Source organism: Anser brachyrhynchus (assembly GCF_964034855.1).
Source record: "Anser brachyrhynchus genome assembly, chromosome: 2".
In the NCBI taxonomy this organism is placed as follows: Eukaryota; Metazoa; Chordata; class Aves; order Anseriformes; family Anatidae; genus Anser; species Anser brachyrhynchus.
Window position 1 is genome coordinate 144,679,946 of NC_137695.1, and position 13,776 is coordinate 144,693,721.

The 13,776-nt window shown below is 35.5% G+C and overlaps 1 protein-coding gene across 6 annotated transcripts in view; it reads right to left on the bottom strand.

The window, feature by feature from the left end:
• CSMD3 (CUB and Sushi multiple domains 3) overlaps positions 1-13,776 on the bottom strand; it is a 703,323-nt gene that overhangs the window by 194,403 nt on the left and 495,144 nt on the right. For all 6 annotated transcript variants that reach the window (XM_080578052.1, XM_080578051.1, XM_080578050.1 and 3 more), the window contains 3 exons: positions 13,233-13,371; positions 10,258-10,445; positions 3,448-3,642 (listed from right to left, as the gene is read on the bottom strand). In XM_080578052.1, coding sequence (XP_080434178.1) covers positions 3,448-3,642; positions 10,258-10,445; positions 13,233-13,371 — 522 coding nt within the window. The remainder of the gene's footprint in view (positions 1-3,447; positions 3,643-10,257; positions 10,446-13,232; positions 13,372-13,776) is intronic.

Here is a 13,776-nt window from a genome sequence, read left to right on the forward strand (position 1 = left end):
GTTTAGACAATGATAGGTAATTTTTAAACAAACTTCTTTACTGCCTTTATACCTAAAGCTTTAGATCAAAATATTTCAATAATAAAGGGTGATCAGGTTCTCAGAAAAAAAAAAAAAAAAAGTATATTCAGGTTCTCAAAACAAATAGTAAAATGGAAAAAAAATACACAAAACATAAACTGACGTGTATTGTATACCAATTTTATTACAACACTCAGTTTTATGGAGCTTCAAAAATATAGTTGGCAGCATTGAAGAATATTAATTCTCTACTACGCATTTTTTTTTAATTTAGGTGAGACTGGACAGTTATCAGGCTCAAAAACTCAGTTCACAAATTGCTTCAGCCAGCTCCATGCAATTGAAAGCTAATCTACTGTTATTGTCTTTCTAACAGGTAAATAAATGTTCTGTTTTTCTTGAGTTAAATTCCCCCCAGGTGGAAAGCATTGATTATGTGGTAAAATACACATATAATATATCACAGCAACGTATTTACAAATCTTCATCAACTCTGAACTGGACAAAAAGCAATAAAAGAAGTGTAAGTGAAAACTACAAAGCCAAGGGTTTTTTAATGGATCTTAAGTTGTGACATCCTATCCTAAGAAAGTAGGGGACCCACCATCTTTGAAATATGGCCTTGTTCATCCACAAACAAACAAACAAACAAAAACAGCAAACAAACCAACCCCCTCAAAAAAACACAAACAGTCCCTTTAGAATTGTTGACAGCTTTCCACTACCCATTTTAGTATATTTTTTCCCCTATTAGTAATTATTTAATTATTTAATTTAAGCACCTTCATTACACAAAACAGGTAACTTTACTACAAAACAAGTAAACATACATTCAGAACCCTATAACTATTTCTATAATTAGCACATTTTAAACCATATTATATCAGACAGGTGCATCCAAAGCCATTTTTCTTCTAGATACTCAATCTGCATTTGTTGAAATAAATAATTCTTTGCATTATTGTTCACACTTACTGCAACAACTTGATTTTTGCAGTTCATTAATTTAAATGTTTTCACTTTTACAAAATACTTGAAAAAAAAAAAAAACACAAACCAAAACAACAACAAAACGCAAAGAACAGGTAATTTGCAGTTCGGTTTCTCATTCTTGAAACATGTTACTTCATGAGATCAATCTCAACCCCTCACTCTGCCATGCAAAGCACCTTAGTTTCAGGGGCTGCATCCATGTGAGCCCCCAATTTGCATGTACATGACAACATTTCATACATCTATAGACTGTGTAGTGTTGACTTCTGAGGACCACAAAATTCTTTGCTAACAGTTGTTTAAGCCTCACAAAACCCCGCTGAGGTAGGTATGGTATTATCCCCCAGTATGGCAGTCCTTCCAAGCAAAAACACTCTCCCTTCAGTGACTATCAAAATAGACAGTACTGGAAGTATATACTGCTACATATAAATGTCCTTAGTAGTCACAATTATTGAATAATTAATAAATACATTCTTTATCTTTCTTTATCTATTAAAAAGACCTCCCAAAAGAAGGAAACCTTTTTTAAGACATAACAGCCTTCCTGACTCCTTCCTAGAAAACACCTAAACAATATTCATATCTCGTTTTAAAATGAGGAAGAAACACCTGACTTCCACTGCATATGTACAAGTTTGTAGACAATTTCAAAAGTTTGTTAGCACCAGTTTTCCAGTTTTCTGCCACTGATGTTTGGTGTTCATTCCTATAATGGCTTTGGTGGATAATGAATATAATAAAGTTCTTCAAGTCCTCATACTTTTATAATTCAGAGCTTGGTTATTCTGTTAGTTGTGAATTTATATTTACTCTTTTTTGTTCTGTTTTGTTCATAATTCCACATTTAATTTGCAATATAAATTTAAGTACACAACAACAACAAATTTATTTAAAATAAATATATTTGAATTGGAAATGTGTTCACTACTTTTTATCTTCAAATTATTTAAAGGAGCTGAAATTAAGATGATATTGAAGAAATCTTACTTTAACTTTTAAAGCAAATGTTGGTTTTGTAATTTGGCATTTTCATGTTCTTTACTGGTTATTTATTTGATACATATTTTGTGCTAAATATAAAATATGTGAAAATAGGAGTTATTTCTTTTGGTTGTTTTTGTTGGTGGTGGTGGTGTTTTTTTTTTTTTTTTTTTTCTGTACTGGTTATTAATTGCTAGAAAGAATTAAAATAATATCAGGAAAATTGTGATCAAATCTTTTCTTAGTATCTAATTCTGAAAATTCTTGTGCTTGAGATAGTGGTAATATTACTAAAAGTCGAGAGGTTACCGAAATCAGTATTATTCATGGAATATTTCATGTATTAATAGAATTATTCATATCCATAAAAGTTTGAAGGATTGGATGTTTGGTGCAATTCACGGCTGAATTTTTATAGGGACCATATGTCCAACAGGTTTAATCACAAAATCACAGAAAGACTGAGGTTGGAAGGGACCTCCACAGGTCACCTTGTCCAACCTCCCTGCTCAAGCAGGGGGACAGGTTGCCCAGGACCATGTCCGGGCACCTTTTGAATTACCTCCAAGAATGAAGACTCCACAGCTTTTCTGGACGACCTGTGCCAGTATTCTCACCCACATGGTAATCAAGTGTTTCTTGATAATCAGACAGAACCTCCTATGTTTCAGTTTGTGCCCATTGTCATGTCACTGGGCATCACTGATAAGAGCCTCACTTCATCCCCTTTCCAAACTCATTTAGAATATTTGTACACGTAGATGAGATCCTGCCCAAGCAGGATCCTGCCCAAGACCCTTTTCTAGGCTAGAGAGTTTCAACCTTTCCTCATACGAGTGATGCTCCAGTGCCTTCATGATCACCCTTTGTTGGACTACCTCCATTAGCTCCACGCCTCTCCTACAGTACAGGACACTGTACTCCAAATGTGACCTTACTAGTGCTGAAGGTACAGGAAAAGGATCGTCTTCTGGCAATACCTTTATCTAATACATCCCAGGATACCATTAGCCTTATTTACTGCAAATGATGTGATATTGAATAAACAAAATATTTTATTTATATGGTTGAAAAAGCAGTAATAACAAAAAGAAACAAAAACACATTGTGGCATTCAGAGTATACTTAATACTGTATTTAAATAAATGTCTATGGCATGATATCTGTATACTCTGCTGTAAATTTGCTAATTCAAGAATTCACGTAGACATAGAGAACAGCATTACTATTCACCTCTATACTCAATAACAACTTTTAGCAATACTTACCCAACGGCATTAAAAATTTGCAGAAATATTCATCTAGAGTTAATAAACATATAAGTGAAAAGAGCTTTTGTTCTAAACAAGAAATTTATTAAAATTGTTTCTTCTAATTTTATACTGTTTCTTCCATGCAACAAAGCAAGAATAAAAGTAGCAAATCTAATAAATGAAAAATTGTTCTTACCATGACAACTGGGCAGGGCCCTGTTCCATCCAGGTCTTCCATCATCTCCCATGATACAAGTTAGTGTAGAATATCCTTGAAGAACATAACCTGCATCGCAGTAATAAGTGACAGTTGAGCCCAGTTTATAATCCATTCCAAGTCTCGTTCCATTCATTACGTTTCCAGGATCAAAGCAAGACTCACGTAGTTTTGCTATAAAAGAAAAACATGTAAAGAAAATTCTGAATATAATCTAAAACATCACATGTTTTCTAGAATTCTCTCAAGGTCTTCTTTGAGCACCCTGTAGTCACATAATGCACTCTTCACTTTTATTTACTTATTTATTTATTTTTTAAAGAATCCCTCCCTTTTACATCAATTTCCTGTGACTGTAGTCATCTTTCCTTTATTTTAAAGACTGAGTACATTGCTATATAGTGAACCAAACCATCTCTTATATTTTTCCCAGGTAATTCCCAGATTGCCATCACAAGAACTATTTATCCAGAGTTCACGCTGAACAATGATGTAGTTATCCAGTTGCATGAAGTCAGATCTTATGGTCACTGCCCCAGTAGACTAGAAATATTCTATTTTTAAGATCTGTAATCTGAAAACAGATAAATGGGGGAAAACAATATACGTAGCTTGTGACAAAATAAAAAAGCATGCAAAAAAGATTTTTTTTTCAAAAATAATAAATCCCAAATGAATGACTATACCTCTGTATATGACAGACTGTATATAATAGACTGTGTATTTTCATTTAGTTATTCCTTTGTTACTGGAGATTACAGTATCAAAATATTCATGAAATTTATCTCCTTTTCTTGTTATTTACAGGTATTTGGAATTTACTTTTGGAATTTTATTTTAGAATTTAATCTGGCAAGGGTTGTCAAGGACAACAAGAAGGGCTTTTTCAAATACATCAGTAGAAAAAGGAAGACTGAGGAAAATGTCAGCCTGCTGCTGAATGGGATGGGTGCCGTGGTGACAAAGGATACAGAGAAGGCAGAGTTGCTTTTTTTTTCCTTCAGTTTTTACTGCTAAGATCAGCCCTCAGGAATCTCAGACCCTGGAGAGAAGAGAGGAAGTCCAGAGAAAGGAATACTTTCCCTTGGTTGAAGAGGATCGGGTCAGAGATCATTTAAGCAAACCTGACAAACAAATCCACGGGCCCTGATGGAATGCACCCACGTGTGCTGAGGGAGCTGGCCAGTGTTATTGCTAGGCCACTTTCCATCATCTTTGAAAGGTTGTGGGCAACAAAAGAGGTTCCTGAGGATGGGAAGAAAGCCAATGTCATCCAGTCTTCAAAAAGGGCAAGAAGGAGGAGTCAGAAATCTACAGGCCAGTCAGCCTCACCTCCATCCTTGAAAAGGTGATGAAGCAGCTCATCCTGGAGGTCATCTCCAAGCATGTGGAGGATAAGAAGGTGATCAGGAGTAGTCAGCATGGATTCACCATGGGAAAATCATGCTTAACCAATACAATAGCCTTCTACGATGAGATGACTAGCTGGGAAGATGAGGAAAGAGCGGTGGATGTGGTCTACCTTGACTTCAACAAGGCCCTTGACACTGTTTCCCATAACATCCTCATAGACAAGCTCAGGAAGTGCGGCCCAGATGATCTGACAATGAGGTGGATTGATAATTCGATGGATGGATGAGCTCAGAGTGCTGTGCCTTGTGGTGCGGAGTCTAGTTGGAGGCCTGTAGGCCTGTTGGAGGCCTGTAGGCCTGTTGGAGGTGGTGTCCCCCAGACTGGGTCCAGTTTTGTTCAACTTTTTCATCAGCTATCTTGACAGTGAAATGGAGAGCACCCTCAGCAAGTTTGCTGACAATAAAAAGCTTGGAGAAGTGGCTTATACCCCAGAGGGCTGTGCTGCCATTCAGAGGGACCTTAACAAGCTGGAAGGTTGGGCTGAGAGGAACCTCATGAAGTTGAGCAAGGGCAAGTGCACAGTCCTGTATCTAGAAAGGAATAACCCCAAGCACCAGTACAGGTTGGGAGCTGACCTGCTGGAGAACAGCTCTGCAGAGAGGGACCTGGGAATCCTGGTGGACAGCAGGCCGACCATGAGCCAGCAATGTGCCCTTGTGGCCAAGAAGACCAACGGTATCATCCTGGGGTGCATTCAGAACAAGGGAGGTGACCCTCCCTATCTACTCAGCCCTGGTGAGATCTTACCTGCAGTGCTGTGTCCAGTTCTGGGCTCCCCAGCACAAGAAGGACATAGAATTTCTGGAGCGAGTCCAGAGGAGGGCTACGAATAAGTTTGGAGGACTGGAGCACCATCAGTGTTGGTAATAGAAGATGAAATAATACAATATTGCTTAATATATGTTACATTTGCGATGTACTGTTCTGGGGCTGCACTTGGAAGATACAAAATATATGTGCAAGGATAGCATGAGAGAATGCACCAATTCATGATGAGGAGTAAGGAGGACTAAAAGAATGCTCAATTTGCAAGACATCTAGATAACTGGGGCCTCTTGGACCCTGGGAGCTGGATCAAACCAACCTTGCAGTTTGGACTGAGATCAAGGGCTCAGAGAGCATGTGTAAGAAGAAAAGGTTAAAAAGTTTAACTCTGATGAAGACATCTTACTTCATCCCGACGACCACCCGGACGACCACCAGAGAGTAATACGCAAGCGCAGAAGGACTGATAAGATAATTAGCATACGAAGCGAGGCTAGGCGGAGCTAGGAAATGAATATGCATACATGAGTTGTGAAACCTAATGCATATGTAATATTTTAGGAGATAAAAGAGAACTAAGTGAACAAATCGGATGGAGTTAGTTTTGGGCAGGCATGCCCCTAACTTCCGGTGCCTAATAAAACACCTTCATATAATCACTTTGTGGATTATGTCTTCATGAACACTAACATCAGGACCCACAGATGTATCTTATAAGGTCCCATGGACGTGTGCACCTTCAGGTTCCTTAGATGGTCTTGACCCAGATCTGCTTCTACACGGGGAAGTTCATTATTCTTCCAGTCCCTCCCTTTGCCTTATGGGGCCTGAACCATGTGTCTGGAGCTATTGTCGGTGAAGACTGAAACAAAATAATCATTATGTAACTCAGCCTTCTCCATGTCCCAGGTGATCATGTCTCCCGTTTCCTTCTGGAGAGGGCCCACAATTTCCCTAGTCTTCATTTTATCACCAATGCACCTACAAAACCCTTTCTTATTGCCCTTGATGTCCATGGCCAAATTTAATTCTAAAAGGGCTTTGGTTTTCCTAACCTGATCCCTGGCTGCTTGGACAATATCTCTCTATCCCTCCACCCTGATGTTTTAGTTGTTGCTGAGCGATGCTTACATGAAGTCATTGTCTTCAGTTTCTCATACTGACCTGCCAGAGAGGAGGCTGGGGGTGCAAAAGATCAAAAGAAGCTGGGAGGGGACAGAACCAGGACAGTTGACTCAAACAGTCCAAATCGATATTCCATACTATATGACATCATGTAGACCAATAATACTTGGAGGGCTGGCCAGGAGGGCAGCTACTGATCAGGGACTGTCTGAGCATCTGAGCATCATTTGGCTGGTGTAGAGCACTTGCATTGTGTATCACTTGTTTTGTGCATATATACATATCAACCTGTATTTATCAACAGGGAGGAGAAGTGAGTGAATGGCTCTGTGGTGCCTAGCTCCCTGCCGGATGAAACCACAGCATTTCCAATTAATTTACATACACCTGGTTGACTTAAGTGCTTCCTAACTCTTTCTTACTCCACTGTGGATAAAGCTACTCTCCAACAAACCCTGCTAGTATGCTCAGGCAGGACTGGGGACAAAATATACCTGAGGTAAAAAGTTATTAAGTACCACAAACTTTTCTCATTCCTATTCATTGAGTCCAGAGCCCACTGAGCAATGGACCACCATATTCACAGAATCATATACTCATTAAGGTTGGAAAAGACCTCCAAGATCATCTGGTCCAACAATTAAAGGTTTCTTATTGTTTTCAATTTACTATAAGGCTGCCCTTGACCATCACAGCACTGATCATTTCTCTGTTAAGTGAGTAACCATTCCAGCAGAATTTCAGAATTTGCTCTGGTCAGCTAGGGTGTCACCTGCATCAAGAAATTGTAACAAACACAGTCAAGAGATGCCCTGCAGAAGCTATTGGAGTAATTAAAATCCCCCAAGATTACCAAGGCTATGTTTCTTCCAGATATAATGTGTTTTTTTCTTGGCCAACTGGTCTGTGTCAGTCACCTACAACAATACTATCTGTAGTTACTTTCCTCAATAATCCAATCATTCTCTGCTCTTGAAAATGTTAACCCTTCACAAAACAACAGCTCTTACTCAAAGTAGTTTAAAACTTCTAAGTGTACACCTTAAATAAATTCTTTCCCTTCCTCTGCCTCATTTATTGTATGTCACACCATTAATAACTGCTTAGTACATTGCCTGCCCAGTCACACATTAGGAGTTCAAAAGACACTGGGTTCATAAAACATTCTGTTCTGTTTTTTCCTTATTAATGTAGTTATTATTTTTGGCTAAGTTAACTGCATGTCATTTTTCTATTGCAGATGTCATGCTTACAGTGCTTTAATATTTACAATCCACTAATGGCAATATTAGAATAAAACAGATAGTACCAGAATCACGTAGGTGAAAATATTTCCTTTCTTTTTAAATGTAAAAGCTGTCCTATTCAAACCATAGTCTGAATTTTTGTTTTCGTTTTCAAACATTCATTCATTGCTGCTTGATTTTTTGCTTTTAATCTGAGGATGTTTACTAAGCTATTCCAGACTCTTAAACATGTAGACACAGACTGGAAATAAACATGTAAGACACTAAGAACAATTTAAATAATTATTATGAAATGTTACAAATGTTCTTTGTTATCTAATATGTAATAACAGTTAGATCCCTTTCAAATTTTAAGACTTGGCAGTTATTACTCTTATGATACCCCTAAAAATAAATTAAGCAGTGCAAGGTCAAATTTAGCAGACAGTCCCAATTAAAACTGAATAATTCACTGAACAAGGTGTCCCTCTGCTTATCAGAGTTTGATCTGTCCAAATTTACTAATTCTTGAAGTTTTTTTTATTGGCACTTTTAAAATAGCTCCTTTGGTTTATGTCTCAGTCTTCAAAGGCAGATGTTGAAATGCATACTCCAGATATTCTGACAAAAGCAGGAAAGACAACATATCAGGTAAACAGGAAAAATTAGAATTAGGTTGATTACTCTCTCAAACTATCCCTTACTTGCATACAGATAAAAATAAATAAAATAAAATAAAATAAAATAATAATAATAATAATAATAATAATAATAATAATAAAAAAACACGTATAATCTATTATCTACATCCTCATATTACTTAGATTTCCAGTCCCTTTACAAAGGGGAAGATCTACATATTTTCTTTGAGAGTAGAGAGTCTTAGAAGCACAGAAATAAATAAGTGATTTTTGTGGCACAGACACAGACTAATAGTAATGTTAGAAATAGAATTCATCCTCTATTCCAAACTAAAGCAATTCATTTCTTTGTTTAAACCTAGATCAAGAATGAGAAGAGACTGTGTCCCTAGTGAGTATCTTCCCAGCTTTGATTGTTGTATGACAGAAACCTTTTAATTCCATGAGACAAGAGTGTATTCAACAGCACAACAGAAAAAAGATTGGTCGTTTTGAAAAATCAATAGAGTTGCTTGTTCTTAAAAAGTTCTGCATCCCTAAGCTACTCGATATCACTCCCATCTTCATTTATCATTTATCATTCTTCAATTTAATTGAGAAGCAAGAAGAAATATTTTAAAGTGATGTGGAACAGTGCATACACCTGGGTTTACCATCAACATGTTGAAGAGCTACTTTTAACGTATTAGGACCAGATCATATTGTGAAGACAATTTTCTTTACCTACACAGAATCCAAAGGATTTAGCAAAGTAAAAGGACACTTTGTGGGTTTGCCAAAATAAAAAAATTCACCAAAGTAACATATTTTCACCTTGTATACCTTCACCTTTACTAGTTTCTTTCAGAATAAATCAAAAAGAAAATCAGTCAAAAGAGGTTAGTCTGTAGTGCCACTGTTCTAGCAATATCCGTATTTTCCCTCGGGTTGTCTTTACAGATTATTGGATATTTTTTCTATTCACTTTATAATGAATATTTCTGTTTCTTGAGTCACACAGAGAATTTTGAAAGGTTGTACTGATTATGACTTTTACAAGCCTGTATTTTCCTGTTTATTGTGTTATGACCTCAGAGATTTCTGTCTGAGATATGTAGATAGATCTATCATACAAAAGTCTATCTTAAATTTTCACTATTGGTCTTCTAGCTTCTAGGACACAATTTCATTTGACAGAAATCATAAATTCAAATATTTCAATATGCCCTACTATAAAGGAAAAATAAGAACTAATTATATTCTGGAAAAAAAAAAAAGCTCTAAAGTTTTTTCACTGTATCAATATTTTTGAAACATTTAAACCAATGTCTTTTTTTTTTTTTTGAATCATGCATTTAACATTATCAGGTATCAGCTAAATTAAATCATATATCAGAGGTTCTGACTTAAATTAGTATGTTTATGTTATATGTTGTGCATATAGATATGTACATATATGAATATAAGTACATATATAAATTTATGTACATATACATATAGATATGTGTACATATACACATCATAGCTATAGACAAAACCAATATATTTCTAGGAAGACATCTATGAAAAATTAAAGCAGATTAAACTTTACACTTATACTTCAAACATTTTAAATAGGAAACAAAAATGATTTTATTTACCTTTGTATTCCAGGTGGAATCCAGTGAAACTAACAGACCCATCACTCCGAAAAGCCAAATGCATGGTATTTGAACTGCTTTCTATCCTCTCTGGAAGCTTGCTGTCTTGAAAGCTTCCAATTAGTGGGCTATTACTGTCTGGCCCATCATAGATATAAAGAAAATCATAATTTGGTTCTATACTGAAACTGTAGAAGAAAAAAGACAAATATTAGATAAATATGCTTTGTATAACATTTTCTAATGTTCTAATGTTCTAATGTTCTCTAATCAGCTTTTCAGAATAATGGTTTGTATAAGTGTTCTTATTAGCTGTGTTTTAATTGGGAAAAAAACAAAACAAAACAGAAACACTATATTGGTCTCTCTGAACCATTGTTTTTCTGCTAGTCAGGAAAAAAAAATGTAAAATTTCAAAATAGAAAAAAAATGATTATTGACAATATTTGTGAACCTTAAGAGAAATAAACAACTTGGATCAGGAACAAATCAAAAAACAACAAATAACAGGAACCCTTGGCAGAAATGCTTTACAATGTAATGTAGTCAGCATTAGAGTAGATAGTACACAGCCCAGATAGTAAGCAGTTCAGTCAGACTGAATACTTTCATATAGCCAAGGGATGATCCTCCATTAACCCTGTTAAGAAATGGTAAGAAATATTTTGCCCATCATCAGTGTAGCTGAAAATGTCTAGTATTGAAACCTTTCTTTTGAAGTTAAGTTTGTTGTTGTTGTTGTTGTTTGTTTAATTTAATTAATTTAGTTAATTAAGTTAATATAATTAATTCACTTAATTTTGACAGTTTTGAACTTAATTTTAACCAAGGGCAGAGGGTTAACCACATTTGCTTGTAAGATTGTCTGTGCAGAAAGAAGGTAAAGCAAAAGATTTGTAGTAAAAGAATGAAGATAACCGCTAGAAATATTTTGTCTCTAGTTGCTAGCAGGTCCTGATAAAATAAATGTAGAAATTAAAGACCTGATCCAGCCTCTTCAGTGAAAATACTTTTTCTAACTTTTGGATTATTTCCAAAATATTTCCTTACAAAAGAAATACCAAATTCAATAGCTTTGATTTTTAAAGTACAGTAGTTGGTGTCTGAGTTTAGAAGAGGTAGCTGGAATAAGTTCCACTCAGGAGTCACATGTAACAATACTAAACAGATATTTTTTTTTTTAATCCAAAGTTTTGCTCATATAGGAATTACTGTTGTTGTTGTTTTGTTTTTCCCTCACTCTGGAACAGTCTGCATGTCATTAGTGAGGCAAGTCTCAGTAATTATATGATCTACTCTGACCAAGACTGAACTTGTCAGTTTCTGTCAGGAATCACAGTAATTGTCCAGATTTTAAGAATGACCTGTTAGTAACTGGGATCTATATAGAGTCTTCACATACAATACTGGGTTGCACTGTAAAATACTGTTTTTATCCTAAACCTTAGGGTCTCCTATAAATAAATGTAGAATAGAAAGAGCAAATGGTACTTAGGTACCTTCTTAGGTACTTTGAGCTCATGATATTTCACAAAGGTAAAATAAATATATATATATATTTACAAGTGCTGAAGTCCAATATAAAAAATGTTTAGCAAGTTAAAGCATTCTGAAATCTCTAAGCAAATAGTTAACTTATTAATTAAATACATATTTTTGAGCGATTAATTTTCTAGGAAGGAATACTTTGTCATATTTTGTCAATGTATCATGAGTGCAATAGTGAAATGCAATTTTTAAATTTATTATATTGAATTATATCAGAAATTACTGTCTTCACAATGAATAATTTTGTTTGCATTCTGATGTCTGAATAATTTACCTGAACATGAAACATAGCTCACCGAATGCTTTTGTAAATGCTTTTGTAAATGAAATGACTTTGTCTAGACTAGTCAAACATAATGTAATAAAAGGTTTCCATGGTGCAACATAGTTGACATCTAATATTATAAAAGTAAATATCAAATATATTTATCAGCAAAGCACATACTATAGCAGCAAATACAGCAGCAAATAAACAGCTATATGACCAACATCACTAAAGAGTCATCACATTATCACTGATCAGAACAATAAAGCCAGTGTTATACAACATTCAGCATAAGTAGAGCTTAAATTTGATGGGACATTACAAATACAAATTTTGTGTGACATTACCATATGTCACTATTGGGATGCATATTTCTCACACACAGTAAACATGCATATTAACATACTTTATGGGTTACACACAATGCACAGATGAGAAGTTCCTCTGAATTCGATTAGCTCAATTTAATGTTGCATTGTAATAAAGGGAAATTGATCTTGGAGGTCTTTTCCAGCCTTTATGAGTCTATGATTCTATTTATGGACATGGTTTAGTGGCTGATATTGGTGGTAGGGGGATGGTTGGACCAGATGATCTTGGAGGTCTTTTCCAACCTTTATGATTCTATGATTCTATGAAATGCTAAAGCTCTTCCATTTAATAACCAGAACAATGTGAAATATCCTATTGTTCATGAAATGATAGGGGTTACACTGATAAATACATAATATAAAAAAACTACATTTAAACACCACTTTTGATATTTTTTCTTTAATATCAGATGAATGTCTCATACATAATGAAATGTGTTAATCATTGAAAACTTTCCCGACGGACTGGGGAGTATTCAGAGTAACTCCACATCATCTTCTCAGGAACAGAATCTCAGTAAATTCATCACTATCCCCTTCCACATTAGTCAGGGTAAACTGAGGAACTGAGGGTTCTTTAACTGAAGAGGAGCAATGAGCTGCCAAGCTACATCTCTGTGTGCAGTGGATACCTTAATACCTTTGATAAGACTGCTAACATAGATAACAATCACTAATCACGCTGATAGTTAAATTAAATATACCCAACGTTATACTACAGTGCTCTGAACATCTGCCACTAGTAAAGTTACAGACATGATTTTTAAAATTATGAGCAAGTAGCACTTTACCTGATAAATGCTAATGATATAACATAGTCATTATTAACAGTGATAGTCCAGTCACAGTCTCTGCTGTGGGGATAAGGATGAGGGAAGTTCGGTGAAAGTATAAAACCTGATGAGCCAGTCAAGTTTCCTCCACAGGGAGCTGTGAATAAAAACAAATTGGAATTGAGGAAAGAACGTAAGAGGAAAAGAGGCAACTATCAGCAATCTGTTCACCAACATTTAATGTCCCCTGAAAGTTAAACAAGAAACAACTGAAGTATCTAAAGGGCTTTAACAGAAACAAAAGCTGAATTCACATTTCTCCTTAGGCAAATACTAATAACACTGAGTAAAGCACTTGGTTTTGAACTCGGTGTCCTTTACTTTGTTTCCGTAACACTACGTAGAGGCTTTTCTGAAAACACTGTGAACTTCAGACATGTTCTAAGTGCAGACATAAAAAACATGACTGGATAAGCTTTTCACTTTCTACTTCTTGTTACAGGCATTCTAAAAGAAGATTTTAAGGTTATGAAATATGATTTACTTACACTGATAATGCAAC